Genomic DNA, 20,746 nt, shown 5'->3' with positions numbered 1-20,746 from the left:
TCCGAAATTTGGTGACTTTGTTGGTACTTGGTATATGAACACCCCAAAATATTGGGGACAGGATTTGAATAGTCTAAGTGGTTGTAAAAAAAATGGTCACACTCAGGGTCTTCGGGACCAAATGGTCCCGCCATAGGAAATGAATGGGAAATTGGCAAACATGTGACAATACAGAGTTTTTTTGTGCGTACAATCTACAAATCAGCCACGATCCAGAAAAAAGCACACAACAGTGAAGGGGTGAATCTATAAAACATCAAGAGTGCAAAACAGACCCATACACACACACACACACACACACAAACACACTTTTATACATAAACAAACGAATAAATTCAGATTACATATGGGTTTTGCATTTTTAAAATGCTCAGTTTGTCCACCAGATGGCATGCATCTAATTTCAAAAATTGCTTTTATGAGGTCTAGGCTTGACTCTAAAATGAAATACAGCTTTAAAAAAAATAAAAAAAATATTTTTTTATTTTTTTATTTTCTATTATATTCGATGGGGGGGAAATGGGGGGAAAATGGGTCATATTTATTGCATAAATATTAATTATAAATCTTAAATTATCTCAAAACACCAAAAAAGAAAAGAAAAAATATTATAAAAAACAAGTAAAAAAAAATATATGATTTTATTTTAATAAATATGAATCAAACCCTTCCGGACCATTTGGTCCCGAAGACCCTGAGTGTGACCCTGAAATGAAGGACCTCAGAGGGTTTAAGGTCTGAAATAAAACATGATGAGAACTTAAATATTTCCAGCACTTTCTGTGATGTATACTATTATACTTTCTTGCTTATAGGAAGTAATAAGATATGACTCTTTACATTAAGGTAGTAGCCTAGTGAGAACAGGGTGTTGGGGAATCACTTTTTTCTCTCTTTTTCATCGTTTTTGCAAGTTCCCGCAATTTTTGCAAGTTCCCGCAATTTCATCGCATAAATATCCCGCATGTTCCATCGCATTTTTTAAGGAAACGTGCAGATTTTTACCCGCAACAATCACAAAAAAACTAAATTTTTCTGGAAGGACTGACCTTTGGGTCACATCATCACCATACAGCTTTTGTCCCCACCACTTTTATAATGGCTGCTACGCCCCTGCATACTGTACATGTTACTTAGGCAAATGTCATGTAACAAGTTCTAATTTTATTGGATCTATTACAGATTATATTGTATTTGAATGTATTTCCACTGTTTGATGAGACTGAAATATTCAAGGGATTTTGGATTTATATTGTGCTGAGAAAGAGACAACGAATGCTGTTTTACTCTATCAACTCAGAAAATAAAGACTCTGAAATATTTTAATGCTCCATGTTTCAATTCTCTTTTTTTTTTTTTTTACATTTTTTAATTTAGCAGATGCTTTTCTCCAAAGTGACTTACAATTGAGGAATTCAAATCAAGGAATTAATCTAAAGAGGTAATAAAAGCAGAAGTGCTATTAAAACAAAGTTTCAGCCATCGTTCAAGCTAGAATAGGGAGGATTAAGGAATAGTGAGAATCCCTGAATTTTAGGGAGAGGTGGGATGTCTGACAGTGTTGGAACTGACACATTGACAAACTGCTTGTATATTTACTGAAAACACAGACACACATAATGTATGAGTGTGTGTGTTTGTATAACCAAATATATACAACACAATGTTTTTGATTGTTGCATTTTTTTGTGTTTTTGAGTCTACTGCCCTCATGAAGATTTAATTTTATTGAGAAATTTCGTTTATTGTATTGTAACAAAATAACAGTTTTTGATAGCTTTTTTTTTTAAATGCACCAAACAAAAAAAATATAAAAGATGATATGTGTTTTGCCATTTAGACAGAATCATATCATATTACATGTGGTCCAAACTCAGTTTTTTTTATTCAGCACAAGAATTTCACTTTGAACACCGTTGATGTAGGTTTTATTATTTTCATGTGCATTTCTATGGACTTCTGTGATTTAAGCGTTTGAACAGGACTTTTATTTTGGTGTGGTTATGTGACGTCATAAGGCTGCATCGAGCTCCTGCATCTGTGTTTCTGCTGAAGAAAGGTTTGTCTTTTTAAGCATTTAAAAAGTTTGAAATCGTTCAATCACTTTTTTAGTTTTTACAAAGCGATGTAAAAATTAATTATATATTATTGGATGTAACATTGAAATGCTTTATCTTGCTAATGAACGTTATATTTTTGAGTAAAGCGTATCTACACACGAGAAAAAGAAAAGATGCATCTCGTTTCGCTCCCTATATCGTGAATCAGTTCATTATAAACACGAGCTGATCACTGATAAGTATTTTTGAGAGAGACTGAGATTTTCGAAACTCCATTAAATCTAATATTTTGCTAAATGATTCATTTTCAAAGTGCTCGAATCTCCTCAGACACTGACGACGACTCCTGGTCAAACATTGTTAATACAACGAGAACAACAAACAGGTGTAATGGCAACTTTTACTGTGTAATATATTAAAGTTATTAAATTCCTAGTATAAATATGAACTAAATATTAATTGTCTGTTATAATACCATTTTTTTGTCTAATCAGGTGATTAAAGTCCATATTAACTCTCTCTCTGACTGACTCTCTTTCCAGTGCACTGAAATACTGAACTAGAGCTGATTGAGACGCACTCAGAGATTTAGTTTTGAGTGTTTTTAATTTATTTATTCTCATCTTAAAGATGGCGTTTATTAAAGAGGAGAGTGAAGACGTGAAGTTTGAACAAACAATCAGAGTGAAACATGAAGAAACAGGTTGGTTTTGTTCTCTAAGCTGATCTCAGTCATTTGATCCTTATTAAAATGTCCAGCTCTATAATAATAAATAGCCGCATTTCCACTGTCGGGCCAGTGCGAGCCAGGGCTTTAAACGGGACGGTCTGGGCTAATAGCCTCAGGCCTGTAGCGCAAAGCCCAAAACCATACTGTTTGCACCGTCGGGCCTGAAGCTCTGCAGCCCTTCAAAACACACCTCTCTGAACAACGTCTCACAAACCTATCATTTCACCCACAAATGGAAGTTTTATCAGAAATCGCAAAGAAATCCCTGGAAACTAGCAAGATTGAAAACCAACATGATAAAAGCGGCCGTTTGCTGGCATTTTTGTTGTTTACCTAAAGATTTTAAACCCAAGCATCAATGTTTTACACTTAATAAGTGATACATTGAGTAAGGAATTTATTTATGTCAAGATTACACTTAAATACAATCAAACAAAGTGGTATTTACAGTTATTTCTCAAAAGAAAGAACACCCGTAGTTAATTCAGTCGCGTCTCTTTCTGTTTATTTGTAGTGACAGGACAGTATGTTTATATCAGGTTTAGAAAGAATGATAATTTCTATTTTTCCAACAAAAATACGACCTGAGGAGCTTTAGCACTCTCTCCAGTGACCGTCCCAATACAGTTATATTTTTAGTCAGAGAAACAGAGGAAGCTCTAGTTAAACCAGACTTATTTTTTTACATAAGCGGAGCTAAATATGGATATCAGATATTCCATTTATTTTAAGCTGCAGGCCTTTGCAGGTGTTTTGAGTTAATTAGCTGAGTGTGGCACCAGGTGTCTTCAATATTCTAATTTTCTGAGATACTGATTTTGGGGTTTTCATTAGTTGTCAGTTATAAATAATCATCAAAATTAATAAAAGGAATGAACACTTGAAATATATCAGTCTGTGTGTAATGAATGAATATAATATCCAAATTTCACTTTTTGAATGGAATTACTGAAATAAATCAACTTTTTGATGATATTCTAATCATATGACCAGCACCTGTATATTAATTATTTTTTCCCTACACAGCAGTGTGAATACTGATATTTTGGTTATTGCATTTCATATAGGGCCAATTAATAGGCTACTCCTAGGCTTACGTTTTTAAATTACAAATGGCCTACTGATGTTTTTGTTAATAGTATTTTCAATATTATACGCTATTGTTTGTGCATAAACATTATAGTAAACATACTTTTTGTTTAAAAACAAAACCTTTTGTCATCCTTGCTGCAAGTTTACAAGAGCGACAATATCATTAAATGTGAAGGGGGCCCTAAAAAAAATTATTGGGAAAAAGGGGGTCTCAGACAAAAAAAGGTTGGGAACCCCTGACCTAGATATCATCATATAGAGACTGTGTCTGTTTCCTGAATTAGGAAATACAAAAAGCTTCCAAACCCATCTAAGGGTAAAAATGTAATTGATATTCAACAAATAAAAAACAGAAATAATACAAATGATAAAGCTTGAGTTGCTGAATATTCGATCCCTTACTTCAAAAGCACTTATTGTTAATAATATGATTACAGACTATAACCTAGATGTGCTGTGTATGACAGAAACCTGGCTAAAACCAAACGATTACATTACTTTAAATGAGTGCACCCTGCAAGATAACTGTTATAAACATGAACCTTGTCTGAAAGGCAAAGAGGGAGGTGTTGCTGTAATTTATAGTAATATTTTCAAAATTACTACGAAGTCTAGTTTCAGATATAATTCTTTAGAAGTGTTGGTGCTTAATGTAACAATATATAGTAAAAATAATAAATCACGTTTAAGATTTGTGCTGGCTACTGTATACAGGCCACCAGGGCACCATACAGTCTTTATCAAAGAATTTGCTGACTTTCTATCAGAGTTAGTACTGGCTGCAGATAAAGTCCTAATTGTTGGTGAATTTAATATACATGTAGATAATGAAAAAGATGCATTGGGATTGGCATTAAAGACATTCTTAACTCTATTGAAGTTAGACAACACGTGTCATGACCTACTCATTGTCGTAATCATACTCTAGATCTAATATTATCACATGGAATAGATGTTGATGCTGTTGAAATTCTGCAGCAGAGCGATGACATCTCAGATCATTATCTAGTCTCGTGTAAACTTCGTTTAGCCAAGGCTGCAAAGCCGACTCTGTGTTACAAATGTGATAGACCTATCACTTCTGCAACTAAAGATTGCTTTATTAATAATCTTCCTGAGCAGTGTCAGCATCCCAGATAGCTTAGAAGAACTCGATATTGCGACAGAAACTTTTAACTCTCTCTTTTCCAGCACTCTAGACACAGTTTCTCCGTTGCGCTTAAAGAAGATTAAAGAAAATAGTCCAACGCCATGGTAAAACAGGCACGCTCAGGCCCTAAAGAGAGCAGCCAGAAAAATGGAGCGAAACTGGAAGAAAACAAAACTATAGGCATTTCGCATTTCATGGAAGGAAAGCTCGATTGCATACAGAGAGGCCTTAAAACTGCTAGATCTGCTTATTTTTCAACTCTATTAGAAGAAAATAAACAAACCCCATGGTATTTATTCAAAACAGTTGCTAAACTGACAAAAATAAACTTTCAAGCCCAGAAGTTTGCTAGCAGCACAGCAGTAATGACTTTATGACCTTCTTCACTTATAAGATTGATAATATCAGGAAAAAAATTATAACTATGCAACCGTCTACTACTACAGTATTGCATCAGACAGTGCATTGTAGTCTCACTGACGAAAATTTTTATTCATTCATTGCTATAGGAGTGGAAGAATTTTCTAAACTCGTTAAATCATCTAAATCGACAACATGTATTTTAGACCCTATACCGCCTAAACTACTGAAAGAGATGCTTCCGGAGGTCATAGATCCTCTTCTTAATATCATTAATTCATCTTTGTCACTAGGATACATACCGAAAACTTTTAACCTGGCTATGATTAAACCACTTGTTAAAAAAACGCAACTAGATCCTACAGAATTAGTCAATTACAGGCCAATCTCAAATCTACTTTTTCTGTCAAAGATACTAGAAAAGGCAGTATCCTCACAACAGAAAGAAATGGTAGGCTATCTGCGAGGGTTTTCAGTTAGGATTAACACCGTATCATAGTACTGAGACAGCTCTCAATAGAGTCACAAATGATTTGCTCTTATCATCCGATGGTGGTGTATCTCGTTATTGGTTTTACTCGATCTTAGTGCTGCATTTGATACTATTGACCACAACATTCTTTTAAAGTGCTGGTAAAATGCCCTTTTCACAAGATGTAAAATAAATCTCGGATGTCCCCAGAGTGTGTGTGTGAAGTTTTAGCACAAAATACCCCACAGATATTTTTATATAGCATGTTAAAGTTATTACTTTTTGAGGGTTTGCAAAAACGCACCGTTTTGTGCCTGGCCCTTTAAATGCAAATGAGCTGCCTCAGAGGGTAGGGTTTCAAGAGCTCTTGCCTGTTAGCAGCTGCGATTACCTCACGCAGACACACTAAAATGAGAGAAACTGTTCTGCCTTTAATGTTAAAACCGAGTCAGACAAAGATGGAGAGACTCAAGAAGAAGTGACAACATGTAGAATGCAACAGGGTGTCTTTGAATGGTTAGTTGTTGAATTTATGTTGCTGATGGGGAGTTAACTATCTTCAATTAGCATATTCTGTCATGATAATCTATAAATTGCTCGTATAAGAACTGTTGTGAGATGCACACAGAGTGACTTTTTATTGCATGTGAAAAGAAGGATGCTAAAGTTTGAGCTGACTCACAAATGTACTCTTATAAAACAACTTTTCCTCTTCTCAATATGGACTGTGTGTCCCGGGGGCAGGGTTTATGTTCATTTTAGGGTTGCTGATGTCACTAACCCGGGAGGAATGTCATGTAGTCCGTACCAGCTGTTTGTTGTAAGTCCTTTTTTTAATAGCAAATATCTCCCTTTGCTTTGAACTTTGAGCATTGTAACTTTGCAGATGTTGTTTATGTTCAAACAGCAACATTTCACACTAGCTAAAGTTAGAAAAGTGAAATCGTGTTTTACCACCCCTTTAAATAGACTCAAATTATGTTGGCATTATTGTAATTGCATTAGCCTTGTTAAAATCATACTTATCTGACCGTTATCAGTTTGTAGCAGTAAATGAGGTGTCCTATCGATCAAAAGTTAAGTATGGTGTACCACAAGGCTCAGTACTAGGACCGTTGCTGTTCACTCTGTACATTCTACCCTTAGGAGATATTATTAGGAAGCATGGCATTAATTTTCACTGTTATGCTGATGATACTCAATATTTCTTCAAGCCCTGACGAAACTTACCCATTCACCAAATTAACGGAATGCATAGCTGATATAAAAAATTGGATGACTAGTAATTTCCTACAACTTAATTCTGAAAAAACAGAGATTCTAATTATTGGACAAAACACTTCCTCACATAACAACCTAGAATACTGTCTAACACTCGATGGCTGCTCTGTCAAGTCCTTGTCGTCGGCTCGGTTAGGAACCTGGGTGTGCTCTTTGATAGCAATCTTTCATTTGAAAGTCACGTGTCTAGTATCTGTAAAGCCGCATTTTTCCATCTAAAAAATATATCTAAATTACGTCATATGCTCTCAATGACAAATGCAGAACAATTAGTTAATGCATTCATGACATCAAGGCTAGATTATTGTAATGTGCTTATGGGTGGTTGCCCTGTAAGCTTAATAAACAAACTACAGCTGGTCCAGAACGCAGCAGCTCGAGTTCTTACCAGAACCAGGAAGTATGACCATATTAGCCCGGTTCTGTCAACACTACATTGGCTCCCTTTTAAACATCGTATAAATTTTTAAATATTGCTGATTACTTATAAAGCACTAAATGGTTAAGCTCCCCAGTACTTGAGCGAGCTCTTAACGCATTATAGTCCTTCACGTCTATTGCGATCTCAAAAATTCTGGCCAGTTGATAATACCTAAAATATCAAAATCGACTGCTGGCGATAGATCCTTTTCCTATTTAGCACCAAAACTTTGGAACAATCTTCCTAAATTTGTCCGGGAAGCAGACAGAGTCTGTCCATTCAGATCTAGACTAAAAACACATCTCTTTGGCTTAGCATACACATAACACATTATAGACCTCTATAATTCAATGTTAGACTGCAAAGTTCAGATCAGCCGGAACCGGGAACACTTCCCATAAATCCTGATGTACTTTTTGTCTCTCTGTTTATCCCGAGGTTTACCGCAGTCCGCCGGATACAGGCCGTGTCCGGATCTGATGAAGGACCTGCGCCTGGACACAATGACAACGCAGTCCTGAAGTGTCAACTAGTCTCTCCCTTGTGAAGGCCTCCTTCCCTTTACCTCTGTACAGATAAAACGTTGTCGGGATAATTTCAATTCACGTGGCTACGCGGAAGCGATAAAAAAAAATTCTCAGAGCCACCAGGCACTGTTTTATGCAAATGAGTGGCCGGAGCACATTAAAGAATTTTCTGTTAGAACGGTGTCGTGTTAGCGGCCCCTAAGTTAATAACTAATGATCGTTGCGACAGAAGTGAATCAATCAAAACTAACTTTAGCTGGACAATAACTTTATTCTAGAGCTGCTGTAAAGCCAAAACAATCTCTGATACTTTAATTTCCTATTATCACCGTAAAGCTGCTTTGAAACAGTCCATATTGTTAAAAGCGCTATATAAATGAAGGTGACTTGACTTAATACTAATATATATATATATATATATATATATATTAGAGCCCGACCGATATGGATTTTTGGGGGCCACGTTTTGCAATGATCACTCAAATGTGGTAATCAAACACTTGTGTGACACAGATATGTAATGGAGGCAGGGGGAATGATAGAATGAGAATTATACAGCTGAGCTGTAACCAAACTAGTTTGCATTGCATGTTATATTATATTATATTCTAAATACTGTTGCATAATCTTCACTAACGACGACTTTGTCTTTTAATTTAGTCATAACTTGTATCAATAAATATATAAAAAGTGTCACTGACAAAACCTTATTATCTTCTATTTTTACTCTTAATTCCTCTAATCTCTACCAGTGGAGGAAGAACTCAGATATTTTTACTAAAGTAAAATGAATAATATCATAATGAAAACGTTTTTAATTACATATGTACAGTACTTTTATACTATTTTAAATAATTAGTAAGCAAAATGTACTAAACGTGAAACTAGGCTACTCTTAATGCAAAATGGCCCTATATAAAGTGTTAAAATTATATACATTTTTGGAATATTGCTTGATGTTGTAACGTAGCGTTATCAGGCAGAATGAGCTTTAACACTGTGTCTACACCGGACGCGGCCGTTACTGCTCACGTCGCAACAGCTGTTTACCCTAGACAAAGCAGAATCAGTTTACTGTCGGAGATCGCTCGCGCCACGCATTTTAATCAATGTTTCATCAACCAATTGCCTTAATAAATAAGAAGAAGGCCTAAATATAGCAGACAATATAATCAGGACTTCTCAGCTGCGCGCTTGCAATAGTCACAAGCTCACACAATACGTGACAGAGGCTTGTAGCAGAGAAATCAATTCTGTGAATTACACTGCGCAAATCACAAGTAGGCTACTACCCACCGGATGAAGAAGGGTTGGCTCTCAGTCTCCACAGGCTACATAAAATATTCATTTTATTTTATTTTATTTTATTTTTCGTGTTTGCATTTATGAGGAAAAAACAATGTTACAGACGCGACAGTTCAGCACTACGGACGTGAGCGCTCTGAAAGCGGCACTAATGCTTTGAAACTTTCACATAGACATCAAACAGAAAGCACAAAACCTTTCGTTTCAAAGTGAATTTCGTTTTGTATTAATTGTATCTTAATTTTAATCAATGTTTCATCAGCCTTTTGCCTGGATTTAATTTATAAGAAGTAAATTTAGCAGACGATAGACAATCTCGACACGGAGGCGCCTGCGGGTGAACTGGAGCTCGTCTCATGAACCGAAACTCAGCGTATAGACCTGAGAATTGAAATATATCTATATTGAAATGTCTACTTTTAAACAGAACAATTCAAAACGAAAGACAGACAGACTCATGTAATCGTATGAAATGTGCATTTCTCTCTGGCGCGCGCTCGCTGAAGATCGCGAGTCAGCATCGTCAACTTCATCTTTGGCTGACACTGACTGAAAACACTAGTTTATTAATAAACAATTAAAATGTCTCCTTGCTATATTTGTTGTATTCATAATCATTATTTTTGCCAGTTCTTGTGACAGCTTTTAGGTGCTTTATTGGCAGCGCACCCTTACATGAATCACCGTACCCGCATTTTTTAAAATATTCATTTATCGGCCATTATAAATGCCGAAACCGATAGTTAGGAAAATGCCTAAAATCGGCCGATAATATCGGCCCGCCGATATATCGGTCGGGCTCTAATATATATATAGTACATAATATTTACATGTGGAAAGTGACTATAAAATAACTGCTACCGACATGTCAATATCAAAGAACCAATTTCTGTTAACGCAACACCCAGGGTTCTTAATTGTAGAAAACAATGTAACAATACATGTAAACTCTATCATTCAATTTCACTGTTATGTCTATGAAAAAATTACTCCCAGGGAAAGCATGTAGACGGAGAAAAGCAGAGGACCTAATACTGAGCCCTGTGGCACACCATACATGTTTTTGATGAGATGGCTCTCCATTTACGCAAGCATAGTAGTAGCGGTCAGATAAATAGGACATAAACCATGCTAATGCTTGTCCACAAACTCCAAAAATAATTATCAAGCTATCCAAAAGAAAGTGGTAGTCTGTGTTGCAGAAAGATCTAATAGTACTTGTAAGAAGATATAGTCATGACTAGATGCCAAAAACGGGTTAAAAACTTTAAACAAACAACGAGGCTTAAATCCTGACTGATATTGTTCACAAATACCCTTTCTCTGCAAAACTGAACATATTCAAGAGGCCAATATTTTTGTATTTTAGACCAGTTTAACCAAGAACTGTTTAATAGACAGGCATCAAACCAGTAATTATGTAAGGGGTTTGATATCTGCCAGCTTGAAAGTATTTTGGATGTGTCCTAAACAAATTAAAGAATAAGAAATATTAATAAGAGGTTCTGAGATTAGATATCTACTCTTTCAGTTGCTTAGTGGGTGTATGATTCAGCTTGTCTAAAGGTGTTGATGTCTGTTGCTTTGTGTCATTAAACTTGTGTTAACTTTGTCTCTTTTGTCCTTAGACCTGATGCCGCTGAAAGAAGATAGTGAAGTACTGAATGAAATGGAGGAGAGAGATCAGTATGAGAAACATCATGATTCCACAACTGGAGAAAAACGGTTTAGTTGCTCACGGAAATATTCCTCACAAAAAAAAGCTCAAACAGAAACTATAAGTTATCTCATCTGCCCTCATTGTGGAAAGAGTTTCACTAAAAAAGGAACCCTTAAAGCCCACATGAACATTCACACGGGAGAGAAGCCTTTCACCTGCAAACAGTGTGGAAAGAGTTTCACTACGAAAGGAATCCTTAAAGGCCACATGACGGTTCACACCAAAGAGAAGCCTTTCACCTGCCCTCAGTGTGGAAACAGTTTCACTCAAAAAGGAAGCTTTAACAGGCACATGAGAATTCACACTGGAGAGAAGCTTTACAGCTGCAAACTTTGTGGAAAGAGTTTCACTCAAAAAGAAAGCTTTAACAGGCACGTGGGAATTCACACTGGAGAGAAGCCTTACATCTGCAAACTGTGTGGAAAGAGTTTCACAACAGAACTAAACCTAAGGTATCACATGAACAGTCACACTGGAGAGAAGCCGTTCACATGTGAACAATGTGGAAAGAGTTTCAGACACAAAGTAACCCTTAAAAAGCACCTGAGGACTCACTCAAGAGAAGACTGTTGTAAATGTCATCAGTGTGGAATGAGTTTCACAGATAGAAATCATCTTACGGCGCACATAATAACCCACACCGGAGAGAAGCCTTTCATGTGCTATCACTGTGGAAGGGCTTTCGCAAACAAAACAAACCTTGAGGCTCACATGAGAGTTCACACTGGAGAGAAGCCTTTCACATGCCCTCAGTGTGGAAAGAGTTTCAGATTTAAAGGAAACCTTCAGACGCACATAAGAGTTCACACTGGAGAGAGGCCTTACACATGTCTACATTGTGAAATGTGTTTCACATATCAAAGGGACTTGAAGCGTCATTTGCAAACTCATTCTGGAATTGAGTGTTCCTCAATCTGGCAAGAAGTTTAGGGGAAAAAAAACTCCACCGCCATTGACAAAAAATGTCCAGCTTTCTGTGTTTTCACTGTTATACTGTAGGGGGCGCCATGACATCTGAACAAGTACTGCATCTCTGGATCAAAATAAAACAACATATAAATCAAAACTGCCTAATGTTACTGAATGAAATGTCGACCCAGGACGAGCTATAGGACTGTGAAGCTTTAGGGGTGTTGATGGACTCGATCTACTCCATCTATGTTTTGGTCATCGTTTTGAAACCGATCTGGATGTAGTCTTTGACAAAAACGTGATTTTTGTCAAAACGAGACCTACCCACATTCAAGTGCTGATAAAAAATTAATGCATAGAACAAAACATTTTTTTGTTTAAAAGCACATGCTCTGTTCCTTTTTTTGATATATTGCATGTTCAGATATTCATACAACAAAATATTCTGGGGGCCATGAAACTTTTGTGAAAATTATCAAAAATGCTGGCAGTTTTTTTTTTTTTTTTTCTTAAACTGTGATCAGTGTAATTAAAATTTTTATATGCCATCACACTTACAGATAAGTGAAAAAAACATGCAGATGTGAGATTATTTTTGTTTATGTGGAGTTTTAATTGGCACAAGACAGTTTGTATGAGTCAAATAAAGGTTATGTTCACACCTGAGCTTAATGCGGGTCAAATCTGATTTTCTGCTAAAAAAAATCAAACGAAAGGTTTGACTGTGTTGTAAACTTCTTCCTTCTTCAGTGTAGAAAAACTCAGAAGAGAAAACCAGGAGACTTATTTAAGCAGGATTCTTTATTTGCTGTAGTCTGCTTCGTACCCAAGTCAAGTCAAGTCTAATCTAGTCTTTACATTGTAGTTTATATACATTTCAAGGGGGAGGGATTTAGGGCTGCAACTAACGATTATTTTGATAATCGATTAATCAGACGATTATTTTTTCGATTAATCGATTAATCGGATAGAAATTAAATTAGATTTTTTTTTATTATAACAAAATAAAACCGTAAATCAGGGTATTTATGTGTAAAAGTGTACTTTAAAAAGTGCAAAAGCCACACATTGAGTTTTACTAATATCAATATTTGCATTGTTTTTAATGATAATTGCTGATGGCAAGTTGACAAACATGATTATTGTTAAAAAAATGATATCCAACATATTATGTTTTAACACAATTTTTGTTAAAACAAATTTACACAGACATGTTGTTCAGATGTGAATATCTGAACTAAAAACATCTAAAATATATAATTCATTTAATTTTTATTTAAAATTAATTATATATAAGGAATATAAGGATAAAGAATATAATATATATTATATATATAATATATAAAAGAATATAATATAAGGATAAATTGATTAAATAAATATAGAAAGACTGAAAACAATTGTGTGAACGTAGAGCCGCAGTAGATCGCGTTTGAAAAACAATTAAAACTTAGTAGACAAATGCTATAAAAAGAGAACGGAATGGAGGTAACGTTACCCAGCAAGCTAACAGGCTTGAGTAAAGGACAGGAGAAATTATGCATTAGTGCACAAGCATTCGCTGAAAACCACTGAGTACAGTGACTAAAAAACAATATTTTACTGCTGCTGTTATTAACTGCCTTTGTATTTAGTGCTTCACTTTGTAAACACCGTTTTAATTTAACCTATTTCTGCGGTAGCGCTATTCTAATCCATCACTTACGTTGCGAGCGAACTGATTGCACAACCTGATGCTCGAGACAAAATACAGACATCCCGGAAGTCCCGGGAGTCTCCCGCATATTGATTGCGGCTCCCTGATGCCCGCGAATTAGTTCAAACTCCCGAAATCTAGAGCGCGCAAGCAAGAGCGCGCATGCGAGACAGAAGAGACTGCTCCAAACCGTGTAGCGTGCGCGCTCGGCAGAGCGCCTGAGGGAGAGAGACCTTGCGTGTGTGTGCGTACCAGTAAACGCTCCCCGTGACGTAAGCAGACCAACTAATCGATAATGACATTCGTTGACAACGATTTTCATAATCGATTATAATCGATTTTATCGATTAGTTGTTGCAGCCCTAGAGGGATTACATTGTGATGAACAAAGCATGTAAATGAGCTGAGACATGAGAACAGGAAAGGCATAGACTTCTCGTACTGAGATGAGACAAATGGTCTCAGTAATAAAATAGCAGGTGTTCAAACTTGCTCAGCATGACTCTTCACCCGGTAAACAACGAGAACAGGAAAAGCCTAGCCTTCTCGTATTGAGATGGGACAGTCAGGAATATCCCGCTGGGAACCCCTACCGTTTGCAGAGATTTCCTGGTCTCATCATTTCTAAACTTTCTCAATATAAAATTCTATTGTATTGGAAATCTAAATTAAACATTTAAATAAATTTGTAATCCTACAACTGTTAACATGACTTTTTAAATGTGTCCCATGTCAGATACTCGTCCGAACAGTTGATGCTCCTACACTCCACCATGTCATTTATTTGCATTTGTCACGTTGCCTTGAGGCTTTTATTTGCTTTTGTCTTGCATGTGACAAAAGCAAATGGCCAAACCTGACCATCTTCTTTGCTAAAGTTTCAAATATTGAACGGTTGTGGGAGACACCCTCTAATTCCTAAGGTTGTATAGAAGCATCCTCTTATATTTCATTCAGTTTAACACCTCAAAATCACAATATTAGATAAACTTATGTCTTGCTTCGAAATAACACAATATAAAAAAAATTGTCAGGAGGCCAGTCTGTCTAAATTAAGAAACATGGTGTGGTTATTGTTCTAGTCTGCATTCCTGAAACAGTTCCTTTTCAACATACCTGTAATTTACCCTGTCATCAGAGAAAAACAGTTTGAAGAGACTTGTGCAAAAGTTTAAGTCAGCAGCATCTGGTCCCTGTAAAAAACAACAAAATAACTGTGATATTCTGATATCAGGAGAAGCTAGGTTTGCACTATTTCGTGGAAAAATCTAATTGCAATATTTCTGGTTAAAATTGCCATCATTAAGACGCAAGAGGACGAAAGAGACTGAAGATCTTGAAGACTCATAAACAGTGGGAAAGATTGAAGATGTTGGTGTAAGGAACTTAGCTATATGAAATATTAATAATCAATAATAACTTATGATAAATTTTGAATATTTGGGTCAGTTAATTGGATTAACTTGACATGGCTAAATTAATATTACAATCAATTAATCAGTTTGTCCAACGAACTCTTTTGATTATTAATTTATTCTAAGAAAAGGGTATCTTCCCTGGCCACAGAAGAATAATTATTTCTTAGTATGTACAGCGTTTTGAGCATGTAGCAAGAACAAAAACCGTAAAGGGACTTCGAATTGCAAGCAAATCAGGACCAAATACATAAAGTGCATAAGTTTTATTAACTCATGTCATAAACATGAATAAACTAAACACACATATATACAGAAATACAGAAATAGGTTAGTGATAGGATTAAATTGGAAACCGGAAAAAGGGACTATGAGAAGAACCATAGAATTTCATTTTCACATTTCATAATACTTGCATTTGTAGTGGGAACAATTCTTGAAGTTGTTGAAAATTGAAGTCGTTGATGGTTCCGGCAGTGTCAAGTAGAAGTTGATTAAGAGTTCTCTTTCTCCAGGAACGCATGGCTGGTTTGGTCAGGGCCTGGGCCCTGTTGAGGCCACGCCGAGCAGCCAGGAGAAGTGAGGAAGTCGGAAGAGTGGGTGATTGGAGTCGTTGTTGGTTGGAGTCTTTGTTCCAAAACTCCTGAGATTGTCCTTGGTTCTTTGTGAGAGAGTCTTCTATCTCCTGCCTAAGCCCATATCTGGTTGGATCGAGGCCTGTTGGGCCCTGGGTCCCCTGTGTAGGGGGTTCCCCCCCCCAGTATCACCAGAACAGTGTTGCGGCTGGATGAAAGAACTAAGAGAGGGAGGTCACATGTGGAATGTCTAATAAAGCCTGGAAAAGATCCTCCCCTGAGGGTTTAAAGAGGGTTTCTGTCTTCCATTGTCTCTCTCTTGTGCATGTGGCCACATTCCTCGGAGGTCGTAAAATCTCCTTATCATGCCCTGTAACATGACACTGTTTCTGCCCTTGTGTTCGTTCATTTGGGCTGTTAGTTTTGGAGTTTCATAAACTTTTGTATATAATAAATAATAACTGTGTGTCTGATTGGTCCATACCCTACAGGTCTAATTGGAGAATCTGAAATGTCCTTGGAGGGGATGCAGAAAATCACCCTCAAGCCCAATCCTCTGTCCACTCCTGACTACACTGATCTGATGATCGAGTCTGAGAAACAAGAAGCCAAGTCTGGGTTTCAAGATCGCATTCAGTCTTTAATGGACGTCAGGAAGAAGGCAGAGATCATCAGTAAGGTTTCCATGGGAGGAGTGCTTTCAGAGGATTGGAAAGCATATAAACTCTAAAAAAAAATGACCCAAAGGTCCTGTTTAGTAAGGTAACAAATTATGTTCAAGAAAAAGTAAGCACTGCATTGAAGTAAAACTTTTAACCTTTTATCAACAATTGCTAACGCTATAAACAAAAACATTTGGTTTTGTGGTAATATGCTCTGCATGCATTTTTACTTTAAGTCCCTGTAAAGGCAATTTAAAAAAAATATTCTAAACACATTATAAATGTTAGAAATGTATTACTAAAACATATTACAAAGACTGTGAACTGTGAAGTACTGAATTGTGGAGTTAGACCGTTAAACAGTTTTTCACCATTGCTATTTTCCGGATTTTTTGGGCGGGTCTAAAACAGGGCTCGATGACGCACTGGAGCCCCTGAGCACCTGGACACGCCCCTACTTGATGATGCACTGGAGCCCCTGAGCTCCTGGACACGCCCCTACTTGATGATGCACTGGAGCCCCTGAGCTCCTGGACACGCCCCTACTTGATGACGCACTGGAGCCCCTGAGCTCCTGGACACGCCCCTATTTGATGATGCACTGGAGCCCCTGAGCTCCTGGACACGCCCCTACTTGATGATGCACTGGAGCCCCTGAGCTCCTGGACACGCCCCTACTTGATGATGCACTGGAGCCCCTGAGCTCCTGGACACGCCCCTACTTGATGATGCACTGGAGCCCCTGAGCTCCTGGACACGCCCCTACTTGATGATGCACTGGAGCCCCTGAGCTCCTGGACACGCCCCTACTTGATGATGCACTGGAGCCCCTGAGCTCCTGGACACGCCCCTACTTGATGATGCACTGGAGCCCCTGAGCTCCTGGACACGCCCCTACTTGATGATGCACTGGAGCCCCTGAGCTCCTGGACACGCCCCTACTTGATGATGCACTGGAGCCCCTGAGCTCCTGGACACGCCCCTACTTGATGATGCACTGGAGCCCCTGAGCTCCTGGACACGCCCCTACTTGATGATGCACTGGAGCCCCTGAGCTCAATCGCGAGTTACTGTAGGTATTATTAGTTACTAAAGCCTACAGTTTGTTTGCTAGCTAGCTATGCGTTAGTCACGGAAATGCGTACTACCTGGATGCGGTCACGTACAAAACAGATCGGTGTCCTTTTTTACATTTCCGAAAAATGATCACATCAAGAAGAGGTGGATTAATTTTGTGAAGAGCCACTTTGATGGACAGCTGAGGAAGACCGCAAACACCCGCCTCTGTAGTGATCATACGGGATAGTTTTATAAACTTTCGTCGGAGACACTGGGATTCACTGATAATCCGCTGTTACTGGTGAACGGGGCCGAACCGACAATCTCCCGCCTCGGCCTTTATCCTCCCGTCGCGCCGACAACTGGTGAGTGCTTCCCGTGAGTGGGCGTGGTTTCAGCACAGCCAGCGGACACGCCCCCAGCGTTTGAGAGCAGAGACTACTGCTCATTTTTTCAAGATTTTGATAGCTTATTTTATGTACTTGCTGGCTTTTTTATCATTCAAATTTGGTTGGGTGGCTAATAAAACATTTTTCTGTGGTGTGACAAACTCAGAACACATACTTAATTTTGACTTTACAGGGACTTTAAAAATACTTTACCTTAAAAATGGTGTTCATCTTCTTTCTTCATATGATGTATAATACATACCCGTATGATTTTGACTAACAGCTTCTTACATGAATGTCATGCATCATAAATTAGCAGACTGTAATTTTCACTGATGCTTATTCATTTTGCATGGATAAAAAAAACAGGCAAGTAAAGTTGACAGTCTAAGAATTGTGTATGTCTATTAAATACATTTAAAATGCATATATAATACTTTTAGTGTTCCTTTTTTGTTAAACCGTCAGGACATTTTTCTTACTTTAACTTAGTTCTGAAATGAGACGAAAGGAAATCACAAGTAAAACACAGTCCTTCATTTTCTCAGATTTGCTCTACTTAAAGCCCATCTTTCAAGTTGAAGATCCCTGTGAATGAACGTGTAGATAAATAGTGTAGGAACTCGATTTGCGTGAAGAAATGAATCATAAATGTGCATTAAAAAAGTTTTTTTTAAAGAAATTGTGAGTAAAATAACTTCCACTGTCAAAAACGCTCTGATCGGACGTGACACAACGGCCGGTAAATCTCATCTCTTAGTAATGGAGTCAGACAGTGAAGAGGTTGCAGTTGGGGTTAATGTCAACTCTTACGATGGGCCATTGCCATATAATTATGAGACGCCTAGTCGAGAGAGGGGTCAGGCAGAGTTAAGGGGAAGGGTAAATGGACAGAGGAGAGAGATAGAGTTGTGGTGTGAGGAGAATCGGTGGAGGATTGGTCAGGTGTCTTGGTGAGTGACCACAGGCTATAACGTTAACTAATTGTGGCTAACGTTGTCTCCATGTTTATCACATTGCAGTATCTTTAATAAATCATATTTAGCAATATTGCTGTCGACTTTGTTGTTTTTCAAGCATCCATGTAGATTGTCACCATCTATGCTAGCAACATGTGTCTTAAAATGTTTAATTTAGATCCCAGATTTTAAGTGAATGCTGTAGGCTATAGCTTATATCTGTGACGGTCAGCTAGTCTGGACAGGGATGGAAATGCCGTGCATTTCTGCGCAACATAGTTTATCGTGAAATTATGTAAAAATTGCTAGCTGATTTTTAAAGGGGTCATGACAGGGTTTTTTTTTTTTTTTATTTTGTTCCCTTAGGTGCAATTATAGTATTACTATAGTTTTTTGTACAAAAAAACTTTAAAAAGATAGTGATTTATGACCTTTTCCCACCCTGTTTCTCACCTCTGATTCAAACAGTCTGTTTTGGAGGTGTTTCCCCTTTAAGAGTTCAGTGTTAACGCCCACTGTTATGATTGGCTAACGTCAGTGCTGCTTATGCATAAATTATTAACGTTTATCATTTGGTATCACACGTAGACTACACAATGGTCCACCACATGAAACTTCGGTCTTCCGATCTTTTACCATCGTGTCAATTCTCAATTGATTTTGATTCAAATGTGCGAGGGAGGGAGAGAGAGAGAGAGAGAGAGAGAGAGAGAGAGAGAGAGAGAGAGAGAGAGAGAGAGAGAGAGAGAGAGAGCGAGAGAGCAGTGTTGCCAACTCCTCAGTAAGGAAAGTAGCTATTGGCTGTCCTAAAAGTAGCTAGAAGGCGCTAAATGACGTCATCGCCTAATTTGCATAACTGACCATGTGCATGTAATTGTGATGGACGCTGTAAAGAGAGAGGAATAACGTCGCTGGAGAGACAAGATTTCCTTTACACGAGAGTAGATGCTCTGGATGGAGCGGAGTAGGGAACATCTCTAGGGTCTTCAAGTGGGCACCTTCCGTCCTCAGTGTTTCGTCGACTAGCCTACGACACCTCAAGAGGGCTCGACAGTGACTCTGGCGTCCCAGAGTCACCCCCTCGGTCCCCCACTCAACTCAGCCCAGCTTACTGACCTCTACTTCCCTCTTGCTGCTGAGACCTAACCACAATCTCACAATCTCTCCGCAACCCAACCATTCGCGCCAACCCGTTTGACTAAGGCTGTCGAGCCCCACTGGTGCGTTAATATGCAGTTTCAGTGGCAACGGTTCCGTATGGCATACCACCTACCACAAAACACAATATCTGCCCAACCACCCGTCATTCACGCAATATATACAGGAACGTAATGACTGTAAATACTATACAACCTATACAAATAAACCAACAGTTGCTGCTGAGACCTAACCACAATCTCACAATCTCTCCGCAACCCAACCATACGCGCCAACCCGTTTGACTAAGGCTGTCGAGCCCCACTGGTGCGTTAATATGCAGTTTCAGTGGCAACGGTTCCGTATGGCATACCACCTACCGCAAAACACAATATCTGCCCAACCACCCGTCATTCACGCAATATACACAGGAACGTAATGACTGTAAATACTATACAACCTATACAAATAAACCAACAGACCTTTCAAGTTTTCAAGAATTCTACGAAACCGTAGCATGGCGGCCTGTACACAGCCAGCTAGAATCTTTCCGTCTCAACCACAGCCAGTTGCTGCTCCTTTCTGCTACTTCAGATAAGTTCTTTACTGTACGACGCAACTCTTGGCCACTGAATCCGACGTCTCTGAGGAACCGGGTTGTAGAGTGTGCCACAAAACCACGACAACCCACTTCCACTGGATAAACCTGGACTCTCCATCCTCGCTGTTCTGCTTCAGTGGCCAGATGAGCATACCGCAATTTCTTCCTCTCATATGCCTCATCTACCGCATCCTCCCATGGCACTGTTAATTCTATCAGTTGA

The 20,746-nt window shown here is 38.1% G+C and overlaps 1 protein-coding gene across 1 annotated transcript in view; it reads left to right on the top strand.

Moving 5' to 3' along the window:
• LOC143718451 (uncharacterized) overlaps positions 1 to 20,746 on the top strand; it is a 64,830-nt gene that overhangs the window by 18,598 nt on the left and 25,486 nt on the right. The window contains exons 6-9 of the mRNA XM_077209511.1: positions 2,691 to 2,763; positions 11,027 to 11,643; positions 11,704 to 11,947; positions 18,794 to 18,801. Coding sequence (XP_077065626.1) covers positions 2,691 to 2,763; positions 11,027 to 11,643; positions 11,704 to 11,947; positions 18,794 to 18,801 — 942 coding nt within the window. The remainder of the gene's footprint in view (positions 1 to 2,690; positions 2,764 to 11,026; positions 11,644 to 11,703; positions 11,948 to 18,793; positions 18,802 to 20,746) is intronic.

This window comes from Siphateles boraxobius, unplaced genomic scaffold, assembly GCF_051911475.1.
Source record: "Siphateles boraxobius isolate OS27281-9 unplaced genomic scaffold, OSU_SipBor_1 61, whole genome shotgun sequence".
Lineage (NCBI taxonomy): Eukaryota > Metazoa > Chordata > Actinopteri > Cypriniformes > Leuciscidae > Siphateles > Siphateles boraxobius.
The sequence above is the reverse complement of the archived record's forward strand: the minus strand, read 5'-3'. Positions and strand labels throughout refer to the sequence as shown.